General features: G+C 63.6%; 1 protein-coding gene across 2 annotated transcripts in view; it reads right to left on the bottom strand.

The window, feature by feature from the left end:
* ARHGAP23 (Rho GTPase activating protein 23) overlaps positions 1-20,598 on the bottom strand; it is a 112,347-nt gene extending 91,749 nt beyond the window's left edge. The window contains exon 1 of one of the 2 annotated variants that reach the window (XM_089773932.1): positions 20,452-20,598. In XM_089773932.1, coding sequence (XP_089630058.1) covers positions 20,452-20,535 — 84 coding nt within the window. In that variant the 5' untranslated portion in view covers positions 20,536-20,598. Of the gene's footprint in view, positions 1-2,553; positions 2,710-20,451 lie in introns of those variants that run through there. The other variant, XM_075911441.2, reaches the window with a different exon arrangement.
* Positions 20,599-22,481: the final 1,883 nt, after the last annotated feature.

Genomic DNA, 22,481 nt, shown 5'->3' with positions numbered 1-22,481 from the left:
GGATTTTCTTTGGAAAATCTCTGCCTTATTACAGGCTATTCTCGCTATCAGTCCAAGATATGTTCCAAAAAACCTTGGACTTAATAGCGAAACAACTTAAAGCGGGGAATTTTTTTCCCAGCAGCTGACTTCCGGTTGTGCAAATTGAGGTAAGGGATTTCTTTTGGCGCAACGTAAGAGTGGGGAATGGGAGGACTTATAATGCATCCGTCCCTACAAGCGTCAACGACTGTCGCATGGAACAGATGTGCACCATGGCAACTTGTAGCGGGGATGCCCTGTGTACACCATGAAAGAGGAAAACTTGCAAAGGGTTAAATACAAGCCATAGGGCATCCCCCCCGCCCAGTGACGGAGCAGGGCCCTTCCTTTCCGAAGCAGGGCACATGGGTTCATCCGCCCGTGAGGCTGGTTGAGTTGCACAACTTGCACCAAAGGAGCACAGACCGAATTCAGCCCTGGGGCGAGGAGGCGCGGCCCCCGCTGAAACCTCCCGAAACTCGGCCAGCTTCATGCCAAGAGCCAGTTTGGCTTCCTGGCTCACGGCCCCTCCAGGCACCACGCTCCGTCCGGAACCACGCGACGCTGGACAAACGCAGCCAAGGCACCGAATTTTCTTTCTGCTGCCAAGCAGCCCTCCCCCATCTCCCCAGCTGTGGCGGAAGCTGGGGTGCCCCCCTCCCCAGCTGTTCAGGCGTGGCTGCCACAGTGCAGTCTCATTCTCTCCACCCCGTGCGCTCCTGCTCCCCACACCCTCTGGAACGTAACACCCAGCAGAAACCACCTGAGCAATGCGCATCTTCCAGCAAACATCTTTTGCCGCGTCATGGTGCGAGAGCGTCACCCCACCCGCCCCAGAGCGCGGGGCCCGATCCTGCACTTTCGGCTTCCGGTGACACCACAGGGAAATTGACCAGGGGCAGGATCTGGTCTGGAGTGGCCGGAGGGCAGAGGAGGGGGTCCAAAAGGGGAGAAATCCCCATGGCAGATAACGCCGCCACTTTGTAGGTTGTGTTTTCCCCCCCTCTCCAAGAGTGCCCAGATAAAGCAGGATAAAGTGGTGCCGTTCCACTGAGCGCTATCGGATCTAGTCTAGCAAAGCCAGAGTTTCTGCGACTTCAAGCCACTGCAGCCTGTGAGCAGCACAGACTTTCAAGCCAATGGAGCTGCCCAGGGATCAGCTAGGGATCTCTTCCATAGTCCAAAGCGTGTGGGGGGGGAGGGGAGGGGGGGAGTCTGCTTAAATAGACTCGGCTCAAAGCAACCCCCCAACTCATCCTGCCCAACAGGACGGCCTCGGGCCCGGCCTCCAGGGTTACTTGTCTGACTGTAGGCAGCTGGGCCGGATGGCTTGGCACACAGACGGGGCCGGCTGATAAGAAGCCCAGCCCAGCCCGGCTGGAGTCAGCGGGAGAGACAAAGCGAATGGAGGTTCCAGAGGAAACCAGGCGCGTGGGGGCATTCCTGGCTCTCGGGCTGGGGGGCGGGGGAGGCTCGGGACAAGAACGTTGGATCGAAATATTCAGCGAGCCTGCTGAGGATGGAGCGAGACGGCCGGACGGGCTCACGGAGACCAGGCTGCCAGACCCGCGGCGGGCAACCTCGCCATTGCCAGGGGCTGCGGGACCCACGGCTGGGCTCCTGGCGGCCACACAGCAGCACGGTCCCCACTGGCACTTTACACAGCGCAGCCTCCCTGGGCAGCCTGCCCACCCCCACCCAGTGGAAGGACCAACAGAGCCCGGACCAGCCTCCCCCGGAGAGCTGGCTGCTGAGATGCCGCCCGCCTGCCCTCGGACACTGCGCGGGCAACCTCCCCGCCGGCACGAACCCCCCCCCACCACCCGGTACCAACGTCCCCAGCGAACCAGCCACAAAGTGTCAGCGGCTAAGACACCAGCCCACCCCCCTCCCCGGTCACCCCACCGATGCCAGCCAGCCTCCTAGGCGCCAAACGCCCCGCGGGCAGGCCAGTGCCGCCCCGATGGGCCGCTCCGGCTCTCCACCCCGGCACCAAACGTAGGGCCAGCCCCCCGCCTCCCCAGTGCCGGCTGCCTGTCCCCCCCCACCCCCCCAGTGCCGGCTGCCTGTCCCCTGCCAACCCCCCCAGTGCCGGCTGCCTGTCCCCGCCAACCCCCCCCAGTGCCGGCTGCCTGTCCCCCCCCACCCCCCCAGTGCCGGCTGCCTGTCCCCTGCCAACCCCCCCAGTGCCGGCTGCCTGTCCCCTGCCAACCCCCCAGTGCCGGCTGCCTGTCCCCCCCCACCCCCCCAGTGCCGGCTGCCTGTCCCCTGCCAACCCCCCCAGTGCCGGCTGCCTGTCCCCCCCCACCCCCCCAGTGCCGGCTGCCCTCCCCCATGTCAGCCCCCCCCCCCCAGTGCCAGCTACCCGCCCCCCCCCACCCCCGCAGTGCCGGCTCCCCGTCCCGTGCCTCCCCCCCAGTGCCACCCCACGCCCCTCCAAAGCGCCCCGAGGCGCAGTCCCTCCTCCTCCCCAGCCTCCCCCCAGTTCCAGCCCCCGCCCCCCAGCGCCCCCCAGCCCCCGGCCGCGCTCACCGGGGGGCTCCGGGGCGGCGGGATCCCGACCAGGCAGAAGGCGACTCCATTCATCGGGGAGCCGGCGGCGCTGGGCACCGAGCGGGCGGCCGGGCGCGGGGGACGGGCTGGGGCTGGGGCGGCCCCGGCTCCGGCTCCGGCTCCGCCTCCTCCGGGCTCCAACGCGGCAGCTTCCCCGCCCTGAGCCGAGCGGGCCGAGGGCGGGGCTGGCACGGCCAGGGACGGACCGAGAGACACACGGACAGGGGCAGGCAGGGACAGACACGGGGACAGGGAGGGGCAGGGACAGACACCAGGACAGAGGGACAGGGAGGGGCACAGACAGACACAAGGACAGACACCAGGACACAGGGACAGGCACAGACAGACACCAGGACAGAGGGACAGGGACAGGCAGGGACAGACACGGGGACAGGGAGGGGCAGGGAGAGACACCAGGACAGAGGGACAGGGAGGGGCACAGACAGACACAAGGACAGACACCAGGACACAGGGACAGGCACAGACAGACACCAGGACACAGGGACAGGGACAGGCACAGACAGACACAGGGACAGACACCAGGACAGAGGGACAGGGAGGGGCACAGACAGACACAGGGACAGACACCAGGACAGAGGGACAGGGACAGGCACAGACAGACACAGGGACAGACACCAGGACAGAGGGACAGGGAGGGGCACAGACAGACACAGGGACAGACACCAGGACAGAGGGACAGGGACAGGCACAGACAGACACAGGGACAGACACCAGGACAGAGGGACAGGGAGGGGCACGGACAGACCTCAGGACCAGGACAGGCACTGTCAGACACAGGGACGGACACCAGGAGAAAGGGACAGACATGGACAGACCAGAAACACTCCGGGACACAGACACCAGGTGAACGTCAGGGACAGGCCTGGACAGATGGACAAACGCAGCACAAGCATGAACGGACAGAGGGACAGGAGCTGGCCTGGCCAGACCCAGGCTCGGAGTCACACCAGGACAGACAAACGTCCAGGTGGATGGATGGAGGCTGGGATACCCGCCGCGGGCCCAGGGACCGGCAGCCAGCCCCGGGGCCGGGCAGAGGGGACTGGCACAGGGCAGAGCCCCGGAGGGGGAGTCCCAGCCTCGTTTCCTCAGAGAGACCCTGACATCAAGCAGCAAGGAGGGCGAGAGCAGTGGAAGGCACCATTAACCCTTTCTGCACCTCCCCGCCCCCTGCCGCTTTGTCCTCTGCATACGAACCCACCCTGCAGGCGCTGGCATGAAACACGGGGCATCGCCAACGTGTCAGGCCCCGTCACCTCCGCTCCGCCACGTCCCTCCCTCTGCCCTGGAACTTCTCGTGAACCCTCTCGGCATCAAAATAATCCTTCATCGGCTTTTAAAGAGTCACGCCGACAAACTCAATTCACACTCACGATTGCCATGGGGAGCAAAAACCTATCTCGGGGGGAGGGGGGTACGTCAGAGGAAAGATGATCCAGTGTTTTCACAGCGCGCCAGGGACTTGGCAATCTTGGAGTTAAGTCCCTTCTCTGCCACACACGTCCTGCGTGGCCCTGGGCAAGGCACTTAACCTCTCTCATGACTCTGTTCCCCATGTGTAAAATGGGGTCAATACATCACACGGGTGTCACATGGTGTTCCATACCAATGGCAGACACAGCCAATTAAAGCAAACTCACTTGGATGGCATGGTAAAAATCCAGCCTGAACTATGAGTGCTTAACAACCGTGGATTTTAAGATCGTTTTACTTTATGTAGCAGGCCTCATCACCACGTCAAATCCACCATGGCTAGCCAGTGCTAGAAATAACCTACCCCACCCCAGCCCCGGTGCCACCACCGCTGACCTCACCAGGCAAAGAGAAATCAACCACAGAACTAAAAGGGAGACCTTCCCCAGAAAGCGGGGCGCGCAGAGCAGCCCACAAGACAAGGCTCTGGTGTGCGGGGGGAACATGGGGAGCATCTGTCTCCTTCCCAGTGAGAGTTTGGTTGGGGGTTTTTTTTGCATCTCACTTATGTGCAGCCCCTGACTGATTTTTCTGTGGGTGTGAGGAAGTGGGGAGTTTTGGGGCTCAAAGGGGGGTTACATACGGGGAGGCCTCAGTCCCTAAATGTTACTGGTTTAATGGTGGGGAGTTGGTTGTTGCAGAGAACAGCCCAGAACTGGAGCCGCGGCGTCTGGTGCCCTGGTGATCTCGCCCCTGCTCAGAGGACACAGACAGTCCCGGCCAGACGACAGACAAGGGGTGGCAGAGGGGAGACCCCAGCGACCAGCCCAGCTGGTCCCCGCGAGGGGAGAACATTGGACGAAGGAAGGGGAGAAGAGAGGGGCCAGGCGACCCTGTGACCTGGAGAGAAGACACTGGCCAGGGAGGGGCTGCTGCTGGGGGTAATGAAGGCTCTGCTGGGAGCCTGGGGGCTGTTTTGGGGGGACAGAGAGCAGAGCAGGCAGGACTCACCAGCTGCAGGAGAGACGGCCGTGCAAGATCCGTTGCTGTGTTCGAAGCTCAATAAACCCTCCTGTTTGGGGCTGGCTGAGAGTTGCTCCGGTCTAGAGAACAGGGGCGCGCTATTCCCTCTGGGAGGGGAGGCCCCGGGGGGCCAGAGGGAGAGGACCCCCGCAAGGGGCTCACGGCACAGGCAGGCAGCTGGAGGCCCTGCAAGGTGCCGTCCCGGAGGCGGAGGGGCGGACCCCCCAGGTGAGCGTGGGGCCCCCACAAGAGGGTCACCATTCTGGAGTGGCCCCCCGAGAAGGGGCTGTCTCACTGCCGCCGGAGCGGGCTCCCCGAGAAGGGGCTGTCTCACTGCCAGACCGGAGCGGGCTCCCCGAGAAGGGGCTGTCCCACTGCCAGACCGGAGCGGGCTCCCCGAGAAGGGGCTGTCTCACTGCCGGACCGGAGTGGGCTCCCCGAGAAGGGGCTGTCTCACTGCCGGACCGGAGCGGGCTCCCCGAGAAGGGGCTGTCTCACTGCCGCCGGAGCGGGCTCCCCGAGAAGGGGCTGTCTCACTGCCGCCAGAGCGGGTTCCCCGAGAAGGGGCTGTCTCACTGCCGCCGGAGCGGGCTCCCCGAGAAGGGGCTGTCTCACTGCCGCCAGAGCGGGTTCCCCGAGAAGGGGCTGTCTCACTGCCGCCAGAGCGGGCTCCCCGAGAAGGGGCTGTCTCACTGCCGCCAGAGCGGGCTCCCCGAGAAGGGGCTGTCTCACTGCCGCCAGAGCGGGCTCCCCGAGAAGGGGCTGTCTCACTGCCGGACCGGAGCGGGCTCCCCGAGAAGGGGCTGTCTCACTGCCGGACCGGAGCGGGCTCCCCGAGAAGGGGCTGTCTCACTGCCGCCGGAGCGGGCTCCCCGAGAAGGGGCTGTCTCACTGCCGGACCGGAGCGGGCTCCCCGAGAAGGGGCTGTCTCACTGCCGGACCGGAGTGGGCTCCCTGAGAAGGGGCTGTCTCACTGCCGCCGGAGTGGGCTCCCCGAGAAGGGGCTGTCTCACTGCCGGACCGGAGCGGGCTCCCCGAGAAGGGGCTGCCGCACTGGAGGGGGGTCCCTCACCCAGGGAGCCAAGGAGCCAAGTGTGGGCAGGACCTGTGAGCTGTGACAGTGGGTCAGGATTCCCGGGCCCTGGCTCGGGGCCTCCCGAGTATGAGAAGCCTCTAAATCGGGTGGGGAACCTCAGGCCGCCTCCCCCGAATCTGGCCCCCGAGGCTTGGGGCTCCCCCAGCGCTGGAGCCCACCAAACCTGCTAGCCGGGGCCCGCTGTGCGAGGGGAACGTCTTTCTCCTTCGGGCCACGTCAGTGAGGATGCGGGTGGGGGGTTCTCACTTAATTCCCCGATTGATTTTTCTCTGGGTCAGTGGCCCCTGGCTCAGAACAGGCTCCCCGCCCCTGTACAAAAAAACGACTCGTTTTTAACCGACTCCTCGCCGCCGTACCGGAAGCTACGCGACGAGAACACTTGGTTCTGTCTATTTTCAAGGTCCTTTCTGTTAGAATAACACACGGCTTTTTAGGGACGGGACTGCTTAACCGGTTACCCGGTGGGGGCTGGAGCAGCTCCCGGTCTGCGGGCAGAGGGGTGTAAGGGGGGCCGCTCCAGCTCAGCAGCAGGCCCCCCCGCCCGCCATCCCTGCTTCCCACGGGAGCATCGGGGAGAGAAGCCAGGAGTCCCGCCTGCCCAGTCCCAGCCGCATGCCAGATGTCTCCAGACTCAGAGGAGCCTCCCCCTTTTTTTCCAAGCCATCCCCACTCCGGGCCGGCGACATAATCAGTCGGGGGCCACACACACGAGAACCAAAAAAACCCAAAACCAAACGCTCACCGAGTGACCCCCGATCCAGGAGAGAGACGCTCCCCTTGCACACCAGAACCGGGGGGGGGGCAGGCTAATAGATTCTGTGGGCCCCCGCCCCGCGGGGAGTGGGGGGGGCTGGAGTGTCAAAACGGGCTCCCCAATGCTGGGGGGGAGCCCTGAGCCTCAGGGGCCGGATCCAGGCAAGCCATGGGCCACATCCGACCCCAGGGCCTGAGGCCCTGCCTTGTGCCCGCACCCCACCTAGGATTAACCCAAGACATGTGCGGACAGCCCCCCCTTGCACCATTGCATCCTCCTCCCCCCCCAACCCGGGGGGGGGGGGAGGGATCAAGGCTCTAAATGCAGAAGGGGGGCCAGAGTTGCCATGGCAACTCAGCATTCCCGCGGAGGAGAGCTGCGGATTTCTCCCGGCCTGCGGTTTTTCTGCAGCCAGCGCCCAGAGCCCGGCGCGTCGATTTCATCGGCCAGAGGCCGGAGCCTCCAGCGGGGAAACCGATCTGGAGGAAGCCAGCGGGGTGGCGGGGGGGGGATCCACAGCTGCCGAGCGGCCGCCCCGCAAGATCTGTCTGGAGGAAGCTCGTCCCGTTCGCCCACAGAAGTTGCTCCAATAAAAGAGACCGCCCGGGACCCCCACGGCTGCCACAAAGCCGCACTCCAGGACATCTGGAGACGAGCAGCAAGGAACTCAGCGCGCTTTCCAAACCTCAGTGGGCACGACTGACCCATGACATGTTACAGACCCCGAGGGCGTCTCCCTCTAGTTCCCAGATGGGGAAACCGAGGCACAGCGCAGGCAAGTGACTTGCTCACAATGACACAGCAGGCGAGTGGCAGTGAGGAACAGAAGGCAGGAGGCCTGGCTCCCTCCTCTAACCACCAGGCCACACTGTCCTCCAGTATATTTCTCACTAAAGCAGGGCAGGGAAGCGGGAGTCACCGCTCAGTCCTGCCACTGATTCACTGTGTGACCTTGGACACATCACTTACACTCCCCAGGCCAGAGGCCCAGCTGGTACAAAGCAGCGGCGCTCCATGCGGTTCAGTGGACTTGCATTCAACGTTCATACCCCAGCTGAGGAGCTGGCCTGCTTTGCCTCAGTTTCCCCTCTGTAAAATGCAGACCACGGTCCTACCTCGCAGGGGAACATGGGGTTCTAAAGCTTAGCTGAGTAATGCCTCCGAAGCACCCTGAGATCCGCGAAGGGAAACCCCACCCGTTAGTGCTGAGTACTAATCCACAGCCAGCGAGCGGAGGCAGAACAAACAGCCACACACAAAGCAGCTGTCCTGCAGCCGGCCGCGTGTTTTATTCCTTAACTTGACTTTTCGCTGGACCCCCTGGCGAACGGTCCAAGATTTTACTCTCGGCCTCTCTCTCAAACGCATATACACACCCACGCAGCATAAACACAAGCGTCTAATATAAATTTTCCATGATACAATTAAGAAAGTTCATATCAACAACAATTTCCTCTGGGCATTGACCAGAATGACGGTAAAACAACAGAAACCTACTGACGGGGAAACTTCACTTACAAAGCCCCGCGTGCCCGTTTACAAGGAGGTTTTTTCTTCTCTCTCTCTCCAGCCCCTTGTGTCCTGAAGAAACTCCCAGAGGCATGGGCCAATAAGAGGATCGAAACACGCATCTATTGGGGGCTCTTTTTGGAATCCCCTTCCAAACTCTGTCTGAAGAACAGAAATTAGAGCGAGCGAAAGATGGGATGGTCTGAGAGAAAGGGCACTAGACCGGAAACCTGCCGACCCGGCTCCAGCCACTGATCCACAGTCTGACCTGGGCAAAGTCATTTCTCCCCGAGCCTGTTTCCCTCCGTCTGGCTTGTGTACTTTGAGAAGAAGCCCTCAGGAGTACGAGACGCGAGTTACTGTTGGTGTGTTCGGTGCCTACCCCTCTAGGCCACTGTCTTAATCTTAACCACCGTGACTTGCCAGTTCTCGGTACCCAGCCATGTTGAAATGCAGCCTCCTCTGGGGTGGAAGATGGCAGCCGACAGGAATTCACCGCCCAGCCCAAGGAGGGGAAAAAGGACATGCCAGGGTTTCCTGGTGCTGTGGTGGGAACAGACAGGCCGCTGGTTGGAAGATCCCCTCTGAAAGTTCCCACACACCCGCCTGGAGGGCGATGGTACCTGGCCCAGATGGGAATGGGGTGAATCAGCCATGCCAGGGCGGGAACCGGGGAAAGCCCCTCCTGGGCTGAGAAATATCAAGGAGGCGGAAATTCCAAGGAGGGGAGCCTCGTGGGCACTGGCAGCAGCGGTGGGAAGCACGTCAGGGGTTTAACCACAAAGGGCCAGATGTTCCCGCAGCCAGCACCCAGAGCTGGGAAAGAGCTCGCCCCCCACGTGGGCATCCCAGCCCGGGGGCAGAGGCGCCAAAGAACCAGGCACGCCGGGTGCCAACAGCTGGTCGGAATCCGGGCACCGGGCGATTGGGAGAAAACCAAACCCACGTGGCAGCTGGGGGCCAGGATCACCAAGGTAGTTAGGCACCCAACTCCCCTTGACGCTCCTAAATCCCTTTGGGCCCGAGCGCTTTGGAGAACCCAACCCTGCGTGATGTGGCCCTGCCGTGTTCAGCCAGCGCCCCCACAACAGGGACTGCGGGCGACTGCCTGAAAAATCGCCCGGCGCTCCAGCCGCCGGAGCAGGCTGCTGAGGGGCCTAGGAAAACGGGGCCCACGTGCACAGCCACGGGGACGCCGGGGGATTTCTACTGACCGTCCCCTCTTAACGACCTCGTTAACGAACCTGGCCACAAAGCCCCCCCTAGCAACCAGCCTTGGCATCAGGAATCCGCCCCGCCAGCTGCCAGCTGCAGGGAATAAACAGTCGGATGCAAGCGACCAGTCACTTCCTCCCCACCAGGGCACAGCCAGACGGAAAGCGACCCCTCCCCAGGCACGCACGCTCCCGGGAGCACAATGGAAGGGGAGGAGCCGGCGTGTGGCCCCTCCAGAACGTGGGGCTCCCACGAGCCTGGGGGTGTCCTGCTGTGGGGGGAGGCTAGCAAGCTCCAGGCTCACCGTATCTCCTTGCCCCAGTTCTGTGTCTGTTTCACATCCCCCCATATCCCCTTCCTCCCCGTCCCCGTCTCCCTCCTCCCCGTCTGTCTCCCCGTCCTCCCTGTCTCCCCCTTCCTTCCTGTCCCCTTGTCTCCCCCATCCCCCATCTGTCTCCCTTGTCCTCCCCGTCTCCCTGTCTTCCCATCCTCCGTCTGTCACCCCTGTACTCCGTCCGTCCCCCCATACCCTATCTGTCTCCCCCTTACTCCGTCTCCCCGTCCTCCCTGTCTTCCCTATCCCCCTGGCTCCCCCATCCTCCCTGTCTCCCCCATACACCTGTCTGTGTCCTCCATCTCCCCTCTTCTTGTTGTCTGTCTCCCCCTCTTGGATGTCTCTCAGGCTGCCCGCCCCCCACCCCGCCCCATTTTTACTGGATCACCTGTTCTTGCTCCCCTTCCCAGGGGGCGCTCAGAACCAGGCACAGCAGAGGGAGGCATTTTCAGGCTCATGTTTGCCCCAGGGCTGTACCGCGGGTGGCCTGGGGTTGGGGACAAGAGGTTTGGGGGGAGGGCAGGCCTGGAAAGGAGTGGTGGATACACGCCCCCTCCCCCCCACACACACACACTCAGCACATCACTGGTCAGGAGTTCAGAGGCAGCGGTGAGGGGCCCCAGTGAGAGAACCCAGACAGACTGACATTGGGGGACAGACAGACGGACTCTCCCTCTCTAATTAGCACCCCCCATCCCCATCCCCACTCAAGTCATAACGAGGTGAAGCAGCTGCATTGTGTTCTCAATCGGAACACCCCAAACTTCGCCCCCCAAACTGCTTCGCCGCCCCCCCTCCCCCCCCACGCCATAACCTGCCCCCTCCCCCGTTCCACAGCTCTGGGCGCCTCCCGCGCCCGGCACGTCCACACAGGCTGCAGGCCCAGGAGGGGTCGATTTCTCCGATTGGATTTTTCCCACCAGCCAACGCTGCTGAACGGTGCCGGAGGGAGGGGGAGGGGACCGGGCCAGGCGGGTCTGCTGGTGGCAGCAGGGGGATGGGCGGTGACATTTCCATGGGTGTAAGTGGGGGGCATGGGGGGGGTCACATACTCGGGGACTGTGGTACCGGGGGTGATGTTTTTAATAGCATCACTAAGAGCCGAAGGCCCAGTTGGCAGACTCACTGCAAGAGCGGATGGGGCAGGGTTCCCCTCCGACACCCCCAACTTCACGCTGACTCGGACTGATTAGAGGGGAAATCACTTCATGTCTGAGTGAGCTTTCCCCCAGCCATCTAATGGCATTAACAGCCCCCTGAGAGGTCTGTCTGGGCATCCACCACCCTCTCTTGGATGAAACTGGAGCAGCTCTACTGTGTGTCATGGGCCACGTACTGCTAGAACGTTATGGAGATTCTCTACCCTGGTAGTAGGCTCCTGTTCACACCACTGACATTAACATCCACCGTTCCAAAGCCCCATTCATCCTCCCCAAAGCCCCTCAGACACTATGAATGCGCACAGGTGCGCCTCACCCACTACTGAAATGCAGCCACCTCTGGGGCGGAACACAGCGGCTGCTAAGCCTCTCTCAGTGACAACGAATGCTGTGTCCGGCTGCAAGGGGCAAGCGATCTCAGGGAGGCAGCTGGAATACAGGCGCAAGCATCCGCGGACAGGCCACCATCTGGCAGTGTGAGTTTGAGTCCAGCGGCCTGCTGCTGGGGGACCGTGGACCAGCCGCATCCCTTCCCCGTGCCTCAGTTTCCCCCTCTGTCTTGCCTATTTACCCTGTAAACTCACTGGGACGGGTGCCTCTAGGTGCAGCACCTGGCACCACAGGGTCCTGATCGCAGCGAACAGCTCTGCGAACCACGGACGCCACTTCCTGTGGTGCCTCGCTTTGGGGCCAGCCCCCTGCCACCCCCAACTCTGCACCCACGGGAGACAATCCAGGTAGGCAGGTGTGAGGGAGAGTAACCCAACCAGGGCCTGCCGTGGTGAATGGCTTACAGCCCCCGAGGGGTATCTCTCCCCCCAGGCAGGTAAAATCCCGTTTGATTGGATTACTGTCCTCAGTGGTGACAGGAGGAGCAATGGGCTTAAGTTGCAGGGGCGGGGTCTAGGTTGGATCTTAGGAAAAACGATTTCCCGAGGCGGGTGGGGAAGCGCTGGGCTGGGTTCCCTAGGGCGGGGGTGGAATCTCCGTCCCTCGAGGTGTTTAAGTCCCCACTGGACACAGCCCTGGCTGGGATGCTTGAGTGGGGGCTGGTCCTGCTTTGATAGGGGGCTGGACTCGGTGACCCCTGCGGTCTCTGCCCGCCCTGGGGTTCTAGATGAAGAGTGAGGGCACTGGGTAGCCGCTCCCATCCCTCCAGCGGCACTAGGATGGGCCGGGGGGAAGGGGGATGCCAGCCCCGGCCCCACCCCCTGGAGACCCTTTCCAGGATCCCTCAGCACCCTCTTCCAGACAATCCGATCTGAGCCCTTCCCGCACCCAGGCAAGGGGGACAGCCCAGGGGAGCAGGGACCCCCCCCCATTCTCCATCTGGGAAGTCCAGCCCCAGGGCCCCTCGCCCGGCCTGCACAAGGGGAAATGAAATCACATCCTGCCCCTCGACTCGCAGCCAAATCCCACAATGGACAAACTGCCCTCAGCCAGCCCGGGCACATTCCCTGCTCCGAACCTGGGCACGTGGGCTCTCCGGACAGGGCCCCGAACACCCGGCAGGAAGCGCCAGGCCCCGCTGTGCTGGGCCAGGCTGATACCCGCTCCCTCTGTGGGGTTCATGCGAAACCAGCAGCTTTAGCATGTCTGCGGGGAGGCAGCGTTGCCTAGTAATTAGAGCCGGAGCCTCCAAATGAGGGCGCCCTGGCTCTGTAAGGCATGTGGCGGGGGGGGGGGAGAGGCAGGGCAGGGCAGGGCAAGGTGAGGTGGGGGTGGGGCTGGGAACCTCTGATGCTCCTTCCTCTGTGGGAGGAGATGTGACCTCACAGCAAGAGGTGCAGGGCGCCTGGTTCTAAGCCCGGCTTAGCCACTGACTCAGTGGGCCAGGCCCGGTGCCACTTCGTGCCTCAGTTTCCCCATCTCTGACAGCAAGCCCCCCCCCCACCTTGATAAACAGGCTTTGGGATCCCCAGCGGGGAGGCTGCTCACTAAGCGAGACTAGATCACCACAGTGCAAGGCGGTTCGTTCAGGATCGCTGGGCGCTCGGTCTCCGGGCGGTTCCCAGCTGGGGCCCTTCTGCAGCACCCAGGGCCGGGCGGGGCCCCGGAGCCCTTTCCAGACTCAAAGGAAGGGGGAGAGTAATGGCCCCTCCCCCATCTCCCCGATCAACCCGGGCCCTCGGGAACGACGCAGCTTTCGAGGGGGGGCTGCAAAGAGGCGCCCCAGTGAACTGTCCTGCCACGGAGGCCCAGTGTGGGACCCAGCGGCCTGCGTTCCCCGGAGCTGCCATCCCTTCAGAGCTGGGGGGCGCCTCCGATGGCTCCCGGGCACACGCCCAGCTCACACCCCACCCCGCCGTCATGGGCCCTTCGGTCCAGCCCGCAGCCGTGTAAACCCTCCTCCTCCGCTCCACTTCTGGCGGCTCAGAACGGGCCCCAGGGCCCCATGCGGCTGGGGGGGCTCCGAGAGCCCCGAGCAGAATTAAGAGGCACCGTCTGGACCCACGTCCAGATCCAGGCCCAGGAGTTTGTCACGGCCCCTTGGCGAGGTGGAGGGGCTGGGCCCAGGGTGGCGGGGGCCGGGAATGCCTGGAATGGAATCGAGGAGCCCCTGCAAGGCCACCCCCGGCCTGTCCTCCCCGCAGGCGGAGGCATCTCCTTGGAGAGGACGTGGCGGGCGGCGAGGGACGGAGTCGGGGTCCCCGCTGCCCAAGCGCTGAGCAGGGCCTGGGTGCCAGGCAGGGAACAGCTGACGCTCACATTCCGTGGAGAGAAAGAGAAAGGGCCCCCTCTAGCGAGGGCTGGTGGCAAGTGCCTGCCAGTGGCGGGGGGGGGAAGGGGGGCTGGGGAGAACTGGGCTGGGGGGGGGGGATCCCCTTCATTTCCCAGGCAACGCTTGGTGGTCTGCACAGTCTCACTGCGCTACCGGTGGCATCAGCCCCGGGGGGGTTAAATCGCCCAAGGGCAGCAGGCGGGGCTGGGGGACACATGTGGGGTGGGAGTGCAGGCTCTGCAGACAGTGCAGGGGACACATGGGGGGGGGGAACACTTGGAGATCCACCCCCAGAGCCCTGCCAGAGGGGGGCTCACTAGCCCCCCCCCCCGGAGGATTGCAGGACTGGCCCTGGCCCTAAGGTAAATTGCCATAAGCAAAATGCATTTCAACAAACTTCGGGACAATATTGGCCTGAAACACGGTGTGTGTGCGCGTGCACATATGTGTGTGCATGTGTGTACATGCCCATATGGATGTGTGCATGCATATGTGTACATGCACGTTGTCTGTGCACTCGTGTGTATGGGCACCTGTGTCCGTGTGCGTGCATGTGTGTGTGTATGCACACACCTGTGTGCATGTGTGTAAGAGTGCACATGCGTGCACGCCCGTGTGAGTGCATCGCGTGTGTGCAAGTGCATGTAAAAGTGTAAGCGTAACAAACCCTAAATATAGATCCAGCCCTGCGGATTCAGATCTCCCCTGGGCCAGACCCTCGGCGGCTGTCAATCAGCCCCCTTGACTTCCATGCGGCTCATTTACCCGGGCAGGGCTGAGATCAGGAGCCGGCCCCTCGCTCTGGTGAGTCCCCCCCTCGCCGGGTTCAATCCTGCACGGCGCAGAGCACGCTGGCCCGAGGTCGACAGGCCCGGTCCCTCCCGAGGCACTGCCGGGCGTGGCCGGATCGCCCCCGAGCGCCCCGCCAAGAGCCTCTCCCCGTCCAATCCGCGAGAGGGGCGGCCGATTGGCTCGGCAGCCGGGAAAGGGTTACCCGGCTCCCCCGCCTGGCGCGCGCAGCTCAGCCCACAGCGTGAGATAAACAAGAGACAACCCGGCTACAAACCGGGCTCTGCTCGGCGGGGGGGCCACAAGCTCTTAAAGGCCCCGCGGCGAGGGTGGCAATATAAAAACCCAATAACAGCACCCGGGGGGGGAGATTCCTGCACCCCCCTCCCCAGCACCGCTAGCGAACGGCCGCGCAGCCGGAAGGAGAGGGGGAGGCTTTGCGCTTGGGCTGAACGGAGGCATTTTAGGGTTCGCGGCGCCTCCCTTCCAGTCCCTGGGGGGGCACTTGGCAGGACGCGGGGAGCACCGAGCCCTGGGGACGTGGGTTTGCTCCCCGGCAGCCCAGAGTCCTTCAGCCTTTGCGACGATCAGCCAGCGGCGACGCGCAGGAGGGCCGAGGGCCAGGGCCACTCCCGGCCCCACGCGCCCCCAGCCTGCCCAATCAGCCAGCCAGCCGCATGCCACCCGGCTCCAGCTCACTGCCTAAAATTAACCCGGCGAATCAGGGCACAGGGGCGGTGCCAGGGCAGTGTGGCTGGGCAGCAGCAGGTGTAGGGAACCGGAGTCCTACGAACCCTTTCCGGACCCGAGCACAGCACCAGCACGGACACTCCGATCTCGGGGTTTGCCTGGCTGCGCCCCCTGAGCCCTGTCACCACCAGCCCGCAGCCCTCCCTGCCGGCTCAGCCCCAGGCTCCCCCCAGCCAGCTCTGATGATAAAACCCACGCTCCCCTCTCCCCCCCGGGCTCCCTCGCTGCATCTCAGCCTGGTACCCACCAGCCACGCAGGCAGGATCCCACAGTCCCACGTGGCAGGGACACGTGTTCACCACCCTGAACCCTCACATGCCTTCCCGGAGCCTCACGCGCAGACATGTCTCCTTCCACGAGGAACACGGGATTTCACCAACGCACGGCAGGCCGACGCACTGTGCACGCCGTACACACACGGGTACCGAGGGCCTCTCGGCAGGCATCATGCATGTACCACACACGCAGGCTCTCTCTCGATCCACACACACACACACAACCCTTCCCACACACTCTTCCGCTCCTAAGGCCTTCTCTCCACTGGGGAAAGAAGTGTGTTTTTTAAACCCAGGATCACTAACACGCTAACAATCACAAGGCCAGGGGTGGTTTTCACACGTGTTTAGCTGGTCAAGGCAAACCCTAGCAAGAACCCTACATTCAGGCTGGGTTGTGGACAACTCAGACGCAAGTTTCATACCCTCCTCCGCCACACACCTCCTAGGTGACCTGTGGGCATGTCACTTCACCTTTCTGTGCCTCGTCAAAATGAATCCACCAAGTAATTGTTCACCAATCTAGGCCCCCAGTGCCACAGAGTGAGTGTGTGTGGGTGTGGGGGCGTGTGCACACACACACGTGTTGGGGTGCGGGAGGGAGGGGAACCCAAAAGCACTAAATAAAACACTGCTGTAGATTCGGTGGCAGCTGTGCCATGGGATGCACGGGGCGCTTTGGATAGGAAGCCTTCCCTATCCATTCTGAACGGCTCTTTCGTCAGCGCTAGCGTGAACACCACCCCAGAGGCGGTTGCATTTCAGGGCGAGGTGAAGACAGAACTCATGTCAGTGGACTCGGCCTCTCGAAGCAGGAGATAGAAGGCCGGTGGAGGAGAGAGGGAAGATCTGGCAGAAAAGGGAGAAAGAGAAGGGGAGAGAATCGGGTTTGTCTGAACGATGTTTGGACGCACTCAGCACAACCAGGCCCCAATCTGGATTTCCCTCCAGGCACTGCTGCAATGTAAATGCTCAATCAGGCTCACAAGAGAGAGCATGGCGGCCTTTGACTGGCGGGCGGTATGTACACAGCCCTCCTTGCTCGGGCGGCCATTCGGACCCATCGATCATGCCCTTCCGTCAGGAGGGAAACTGACTCCCGATAACACCAGAACTGACTGGCGGGGTTTGACAAGGGAGGTGCGGCGGTCCCAGCCCACCAGGCGCGTAGAGATGCCCCCGCTAGCGAGCCGAGCTGGCTGAGACTCAGAGGCTCCAGTTCCGACGTTTCCAAATCCGGTTTGGGTCCGATTCGGAACGGACACGGGGGCAATTTGGACACAAGGACGCACCCCATTACGTGACTCAAAAACGGTTTCAAAAACTCAAACGTTCACCTTGCAGCCAATTGGAATCGAGACGGTGCCGCGCGGTTTTTAGACAACCCTGCGTTTTCGGGTGGAAAACTTTTGTCCATCCAGGTTCACCTACGAGCCCACGTGCATCCGCTACAATATGCTCAGAAGAATCAGATTTTTAATCAAGAAACCTCCATTTCGCCCTGCACCTGCAACCCACGACATAAATCTGCCCCATGGATAACAACGGAAATTGACCCATATGAAGAGAGGCTAAAGCGACTGGGACTTTTCAGTTTAGAAAAGAGGAGACTGAGGGGGGATAGGATAGAGGTCTATAAAATCAGGAGTGGTGTGGAGAGGGTGAATAAAGAAAAGTTATTTATTAGTTCCCTAAATAGAAGAACTAGAGGACACCAAATGAAGTTAATGGGTAGCAGGTTTCAAACTAATAACAGAAAGTTCTTCTTCACACAGCGCGTAGTCAACCTGTGGAACTCCTTGCCAGAGGAGGCTGGGAAGGCTAGGACTATAACAGAGTTTAAAGAGAAGCTAGATAATTTCACGGAGGTTAGGTCCATAAAAGGCTAGTAGCCAGGGGATAGCATCAAGGATGTTTACGTGGTCTGCTCTGGCACACGACGTCTGCAACTTGCGTTATGAACGTTTTCACTTTTGGGAGCTCCACGTCCACCGTCCGTAGCGGGAGCCTGACTCTCTTCTGACCCTGCCCCCTCACAGGTTAAATCGATAAACGGAAAGAAACGCGTCACGACCAACCTCGACATTATCGGTCCCCATTATTAAAAGGTGCAAATCGGGCCCTGCCCAGCCGACCCGCCGGAAGACGCGCGGTGGGGCTGGAAAGCTTGATTCTCTCTCAGCAACAGAAGTTGGCCCTAGAAAAGAGACACCCCCCCTCACGCAGGGTGGGCAACAGAATTCGCCAGGCCCTGGGCAAGGTTGGGGGATGGGCTCCAGGCCTGCCGGAAGGGGCGGAGCCTCTGGCAGAAGAGGCGGAGCTGGGGGCTCACTGGCTTTGCCCATCTTGTCTAGTGTACTAGGCACGGTCCGAACACAGAATGGACAGTCCCTGCCTTGCCCTGCTACAATCAGAATGTTCCTTCTCTTACTTGCCTCCTGTTTGGCCCAGCTACAGGCCCCTGGAGAGCAATTCTGCCCAAGTCACATCCCTTCTCCAGGCCTGGCTCTCCAGCCATGCTGCTCGACCGCCGAGGGCACCCACGGGACCTGGGTCAGACGTTTTCAAGCGAGCCTAAGGGGTTTAGGCGCCCAGCATATTGGGATCTGGAATTTCTCTTCCAAAACACCAGCTTAAACCACGAGCACTTGGAGGTGCATGGCTGGCGGTGCCAGGAGCCCCGCGTGGCACAGCAGCAGAGGAGTCGGACCGAGCCCTGGACTCTGCCAAGTCAGGCCGGTTATGGGCCAGGCTCTGTTCTCAGCGGTGCTGTTATAAATCGAGTCACCCCACCCCGCCGTTTACACCGAGCCCAGAATCCAGCATCAGCAGCTGCTCCAATCGCCCCTCCGAGGCCAGCCCCACGGCCTGTCTTCAAGCAGGGGCCTGAGTGTCCCTGTGCCCCCCACATGCAAGCCTGACCACCCCCGGGGATAGCTCCTGCTTTCCTGCTGGCATAGGCAGTCCTGGGGGCAGGGAATGCGAGCCAGGATATTTGGGGGGCTCCCAGTCACCTGCCCACACTGCCAAGCCATGGCAGCCCCACAGGGCAAGAGGTCAAAACAGCGATGGATTCCCCCCCACCACCATTTGCTCCCCCTCTAACAGCCCCTCCCGCCAGAAACCCAGAGATCCTCCCCCAGCTCCCCACCCCCTCCCTCACCGCAGCCACGAACTGGTGGCCAAATTCCCGTCTGCGGGAAATACCCCAACCCCAAGAGCCTGGGGTCCGGCTGCCCACGGCCAGGGAGAGCGACCCCCAAAGCAGCGTTGCTCCCCTCCCTGACCCCCGCTGGGAGGGAGAGGCAAGCAGCAACTCAGGGACTCCAAAGCACCCCCGAGCCAACACCCCGCCCCCGTCTGGTGACGCAGCTCCCACCCCCGCCTTCCGTGGGGCCCAGGGGGGGCCAGGCCAGGCCAGACAGGCAGGGACAGCTCCGCCCGCTGCACCCGGCTTCCCTTCTCCTCCACTGGCGGAGGGGTCTGGCTGGGCAGGCAAGGAGGGGCTGTTCCCGCACCCCAGGGCGGGCAACCCCCCCCCCCGGCCTTCCTTCCCGGACACCTGGATCCCCCCCCCCCACTCCCATTCATCCCTGCAACCCCCCAGACAAGCCCCTCCCAACACCTGTCACACAACCCCTTGGACAGCCCCAGACCGTCACCTCCCATAGCCCTTTGCAAGCCCCGGTGTGTCCCCCCCCCGCCTCTCTCTACCCGCTTCCCCCCCCTTTTCCATCTTCTCTACTATCACTGTAATAAACTCTGGCGCCCACCTGCCCTGTTCCCCTCCCAGCACCAGCCTCCTCACCAGACCCCAGGACACCCGGGGTGGCCCACAGGAGCGACAGATCAGTGTCCCCTCCCTGCCCCGGTTACAATGCACCCCAGCCCTGTGTACACAGCTCAGCATGCACCCCACCCTATGCACAGACCCCCCCTCCATTCCCAGAGCCCATCCATACCCCCCAGCACCCCACCCTATGCACAGACCCCCCCCCTCCATTCCCAGAGCCCATCCATACCCCCCAGCACCCCACCCTATGCACAGACCCCCCTCCATTCCCAGAGCCCATCCCTACCCCCCAGCACTCCACCCTATGCACAGACCCCCCCTCCATTCCCAGAGCCCATCCCTACCCCCAGCACTCCACCCTATGCACAGACCCCCCCTCCATTCCCAGAGCCCATCCCTACCCCCCAGCACCCCACCCTATGCACAGACCCCCCCTCCATTCCCAGAGCCCATTCCTACCCCCCAGCACCCCACCCTATGCACAGACCCCCCCTCCATTCCCAGAGCCCATCCCTACACCCCAGCACCCCACCCTATGCACAGACCCCCCTCCATTCCCAGAGCCCATCCCTACCCCCCAGCACTCCACCCTATGCACAGACCCCCCCTCCATTCCCAGGGCCCGCCCCTACCCCCCAGCACCCCACCCTATGCACAGACCCCCCCTCCATTCCCAGAGCCCGCCCCTACCCCCCAGCACCCCACCCTATGCACAGACCCCCCTCCATTCCCAGAGCCCGCCCCTACCCCCCAGCACCCCACCCTATGCACAGACCCCCCTCCATTCCCAGAGCCCGCCCCTACCCCCCAGCACCCCACCCTATGCACAGACCCCCCCTCCATTCCCAGAGCCCGCCCCTACCCCCTCACATACACAGCCCCCCACCCACGCAGACCCGACCGCTACCCTTACCCCATGCACCGACCCCCCCCCCCCCGTGCCCAGAGCCCCACCCCATGCCTAGATCCCTGCCCCCCAGCTCTGTGGTGCCCGCGAGCCCCCGCCCCCGCCGTGCCCCCTACCTGCTCCATGCTGCGCCCCTCAGCGCGCCCCCAGGCCGGGCCGAGCAGGGGGAGGGCGGGGGGCGGCCCCCCGGCGCGATCCATGGGCCTCGCCTGCTCAGCCCCCCAGCAGCCGGCCCCGCTGCCGCGGCTGCTGCGAGCGGCGCCTCCCGCGCCGGGCTCCTGTGTCCGCCCCCCCCCCCCCCCCCCGCCCCGCCCCCCGCCCCGCCCGGGCACCGGCAGCCCCACCCCCTGCGCCCCCACTGCCCGAGCCCCACCCCGCCCCCCCAGGGAGCAGCCCCCCGTGCCCCACCCCCGCCAGCCCCAGCCCCCCCCCGCCAGCCCCACCCCCTGTCCCCCCAGCCCCACCCCGTGCCCCCATACATCCGCCCCACCCCGTGCCCCCCCAGCCGCCAGCCCCACCCCCTGTCCCCCCAGCCCCACCCCGTGCCCCCATACATCCGCCCCACCCCGTGCCCCCCCAGCCGCCAGCCCCACCCCCTGACCCTCCCACCAGCCCCCCCACCCTCTGTCCCCCCAGGCCCACACTGTGCCCCCATACATCTGCCCCACCCCGTGCCCCCCCAGCCGCCAGCCCCACCCCCTGTCCCCCCAGCCCCACCCCGTGCCCCATACATCCGCCCCACCCCGTGCCCCCCCCCCAGCCGCCAGCCCCACCCGGGGACCCGTCCATCTGCCCCACCCTATGCCCCCCCAGCCAGCCCCACCCTGTGTCCGCCCAGCTGCCCTGTCCCCCCCCCCCCCCCGAGCCCTCAGCCCACCCCGGACCCTCCCATCCACTCTGCCCCCCCCCAGCCCCAGCCCAGCCCCTGCCACACAGCCCTGGCCATGTCCCTGAAGCCATTCCCCCCCCCCCCCAGCTGCCCTGCCCGCACCCCCCCCCTCCATCCTGGGCTCCCCATCCACACACCCATCTGCCCTGCCCCATCCATGCCCTGGGATGTCCCCCCCCCGCCACTCTTCAGCTCCTCCATCCCCCAAACGCTCTGCCCCCCAGCAATAGGCCCCCCTCCCCCGGGTTACCATTATTTCAGGGCCCGGCCGGGCTGGCCAGCTGGCAGCTGAGGCTTGTCCCTCATGTGACGCTGCCCACGGCGGAATTCCTAGCCCGGGCGCGGAGGCTGCGACCGCGGCGGCGGAGACAACGGTTTAACCCTCCCCGGGGACAGGCGCCCTCGTCCCCGCTGCCCGTGCCCGGGGGGTGCCGCTGGGAGGCCAGGAGTGAGCCAGGCAACAGCCTCTCCCCAAGCCAAAGGCCCCAGAGCGGAGAAGGGGGCCTGAGCCCCAGTAGGGTGGGAGCCAGTCGCTGCCTTGGGCCGAGGGGAGACGCTAGGTTAAAACACTGAGAAGTCCCACGGCAAGTGGAAAGGGGGGGATGTCTCTCTGTCCGGCCGGGTTGCTCTTTCCCCTAAGGATCGCCCGGCGTGCCTCCGAGATATAATCCTCTCTCCGGTGGGCGTGTGGGTCAGCATCACTCTCCCCATTTCTCAGGAGGGGAAACCGAGGCACGGAGCCAGCACGTGACTAGCCCTAGGCCGTGCATTGACGCCATGGCAGAGCCAGGGATAAAAGCCAAGCATCCCAGCTGCAACCCCGGCTTTCCTGCGGAGCCCGCTGTCCCCACCCGAACCCCGGGGCGGGCGGACGAGGGGGGGGATCTACGCTTGGGTTCATGTCGGCGAGCCCAGCAATTATCCTCCATGAGTAATTTGTTTGCAGTGTATGGCATGGAAGTCATCCACCCCTTTGGCCGAGCCGGCGTAAATATTTGCTTGGCAGGAGGGCCGTTGCCAGAAACATTTGTGTTCTTGGGAAATTCCCAAGGGTCACAAAAACGTGGCGGAAACTTCCAACGTCCAGGGAGCTAGGGCCCCCGCCTGCCCTGGGCTCTGCTCCTGGCCTTGTCACTGCCTCCCCGTGTGACCTCGGGCAAGTCACCACCCAGCTCCGTACCTCGGTTTCCCTTCCCCACCCTTTGGGTCTATTTGGACTGCAAGCTGTCTGGGGCAGGGATTGTTCCGTGCAGTTTG

The sequence above is a fragment of the Pelodiscus sinensis genome, chromosome 29 (genome assembly GCF_052426305.1).
Source record: "Pelodiscus sinensis isolate ZL-2025 chromosome 29, ASM5242630v1, whole genome shotgun sequence".
NCBI lineage: Eukaryota > Metazoa > Chordata > Testudines > Trionychidae > Pelodiscus > Pelodiscus sinensis.
This window is presented reverse-complemented; position numbering and strand designations above follow the sequence as displayed.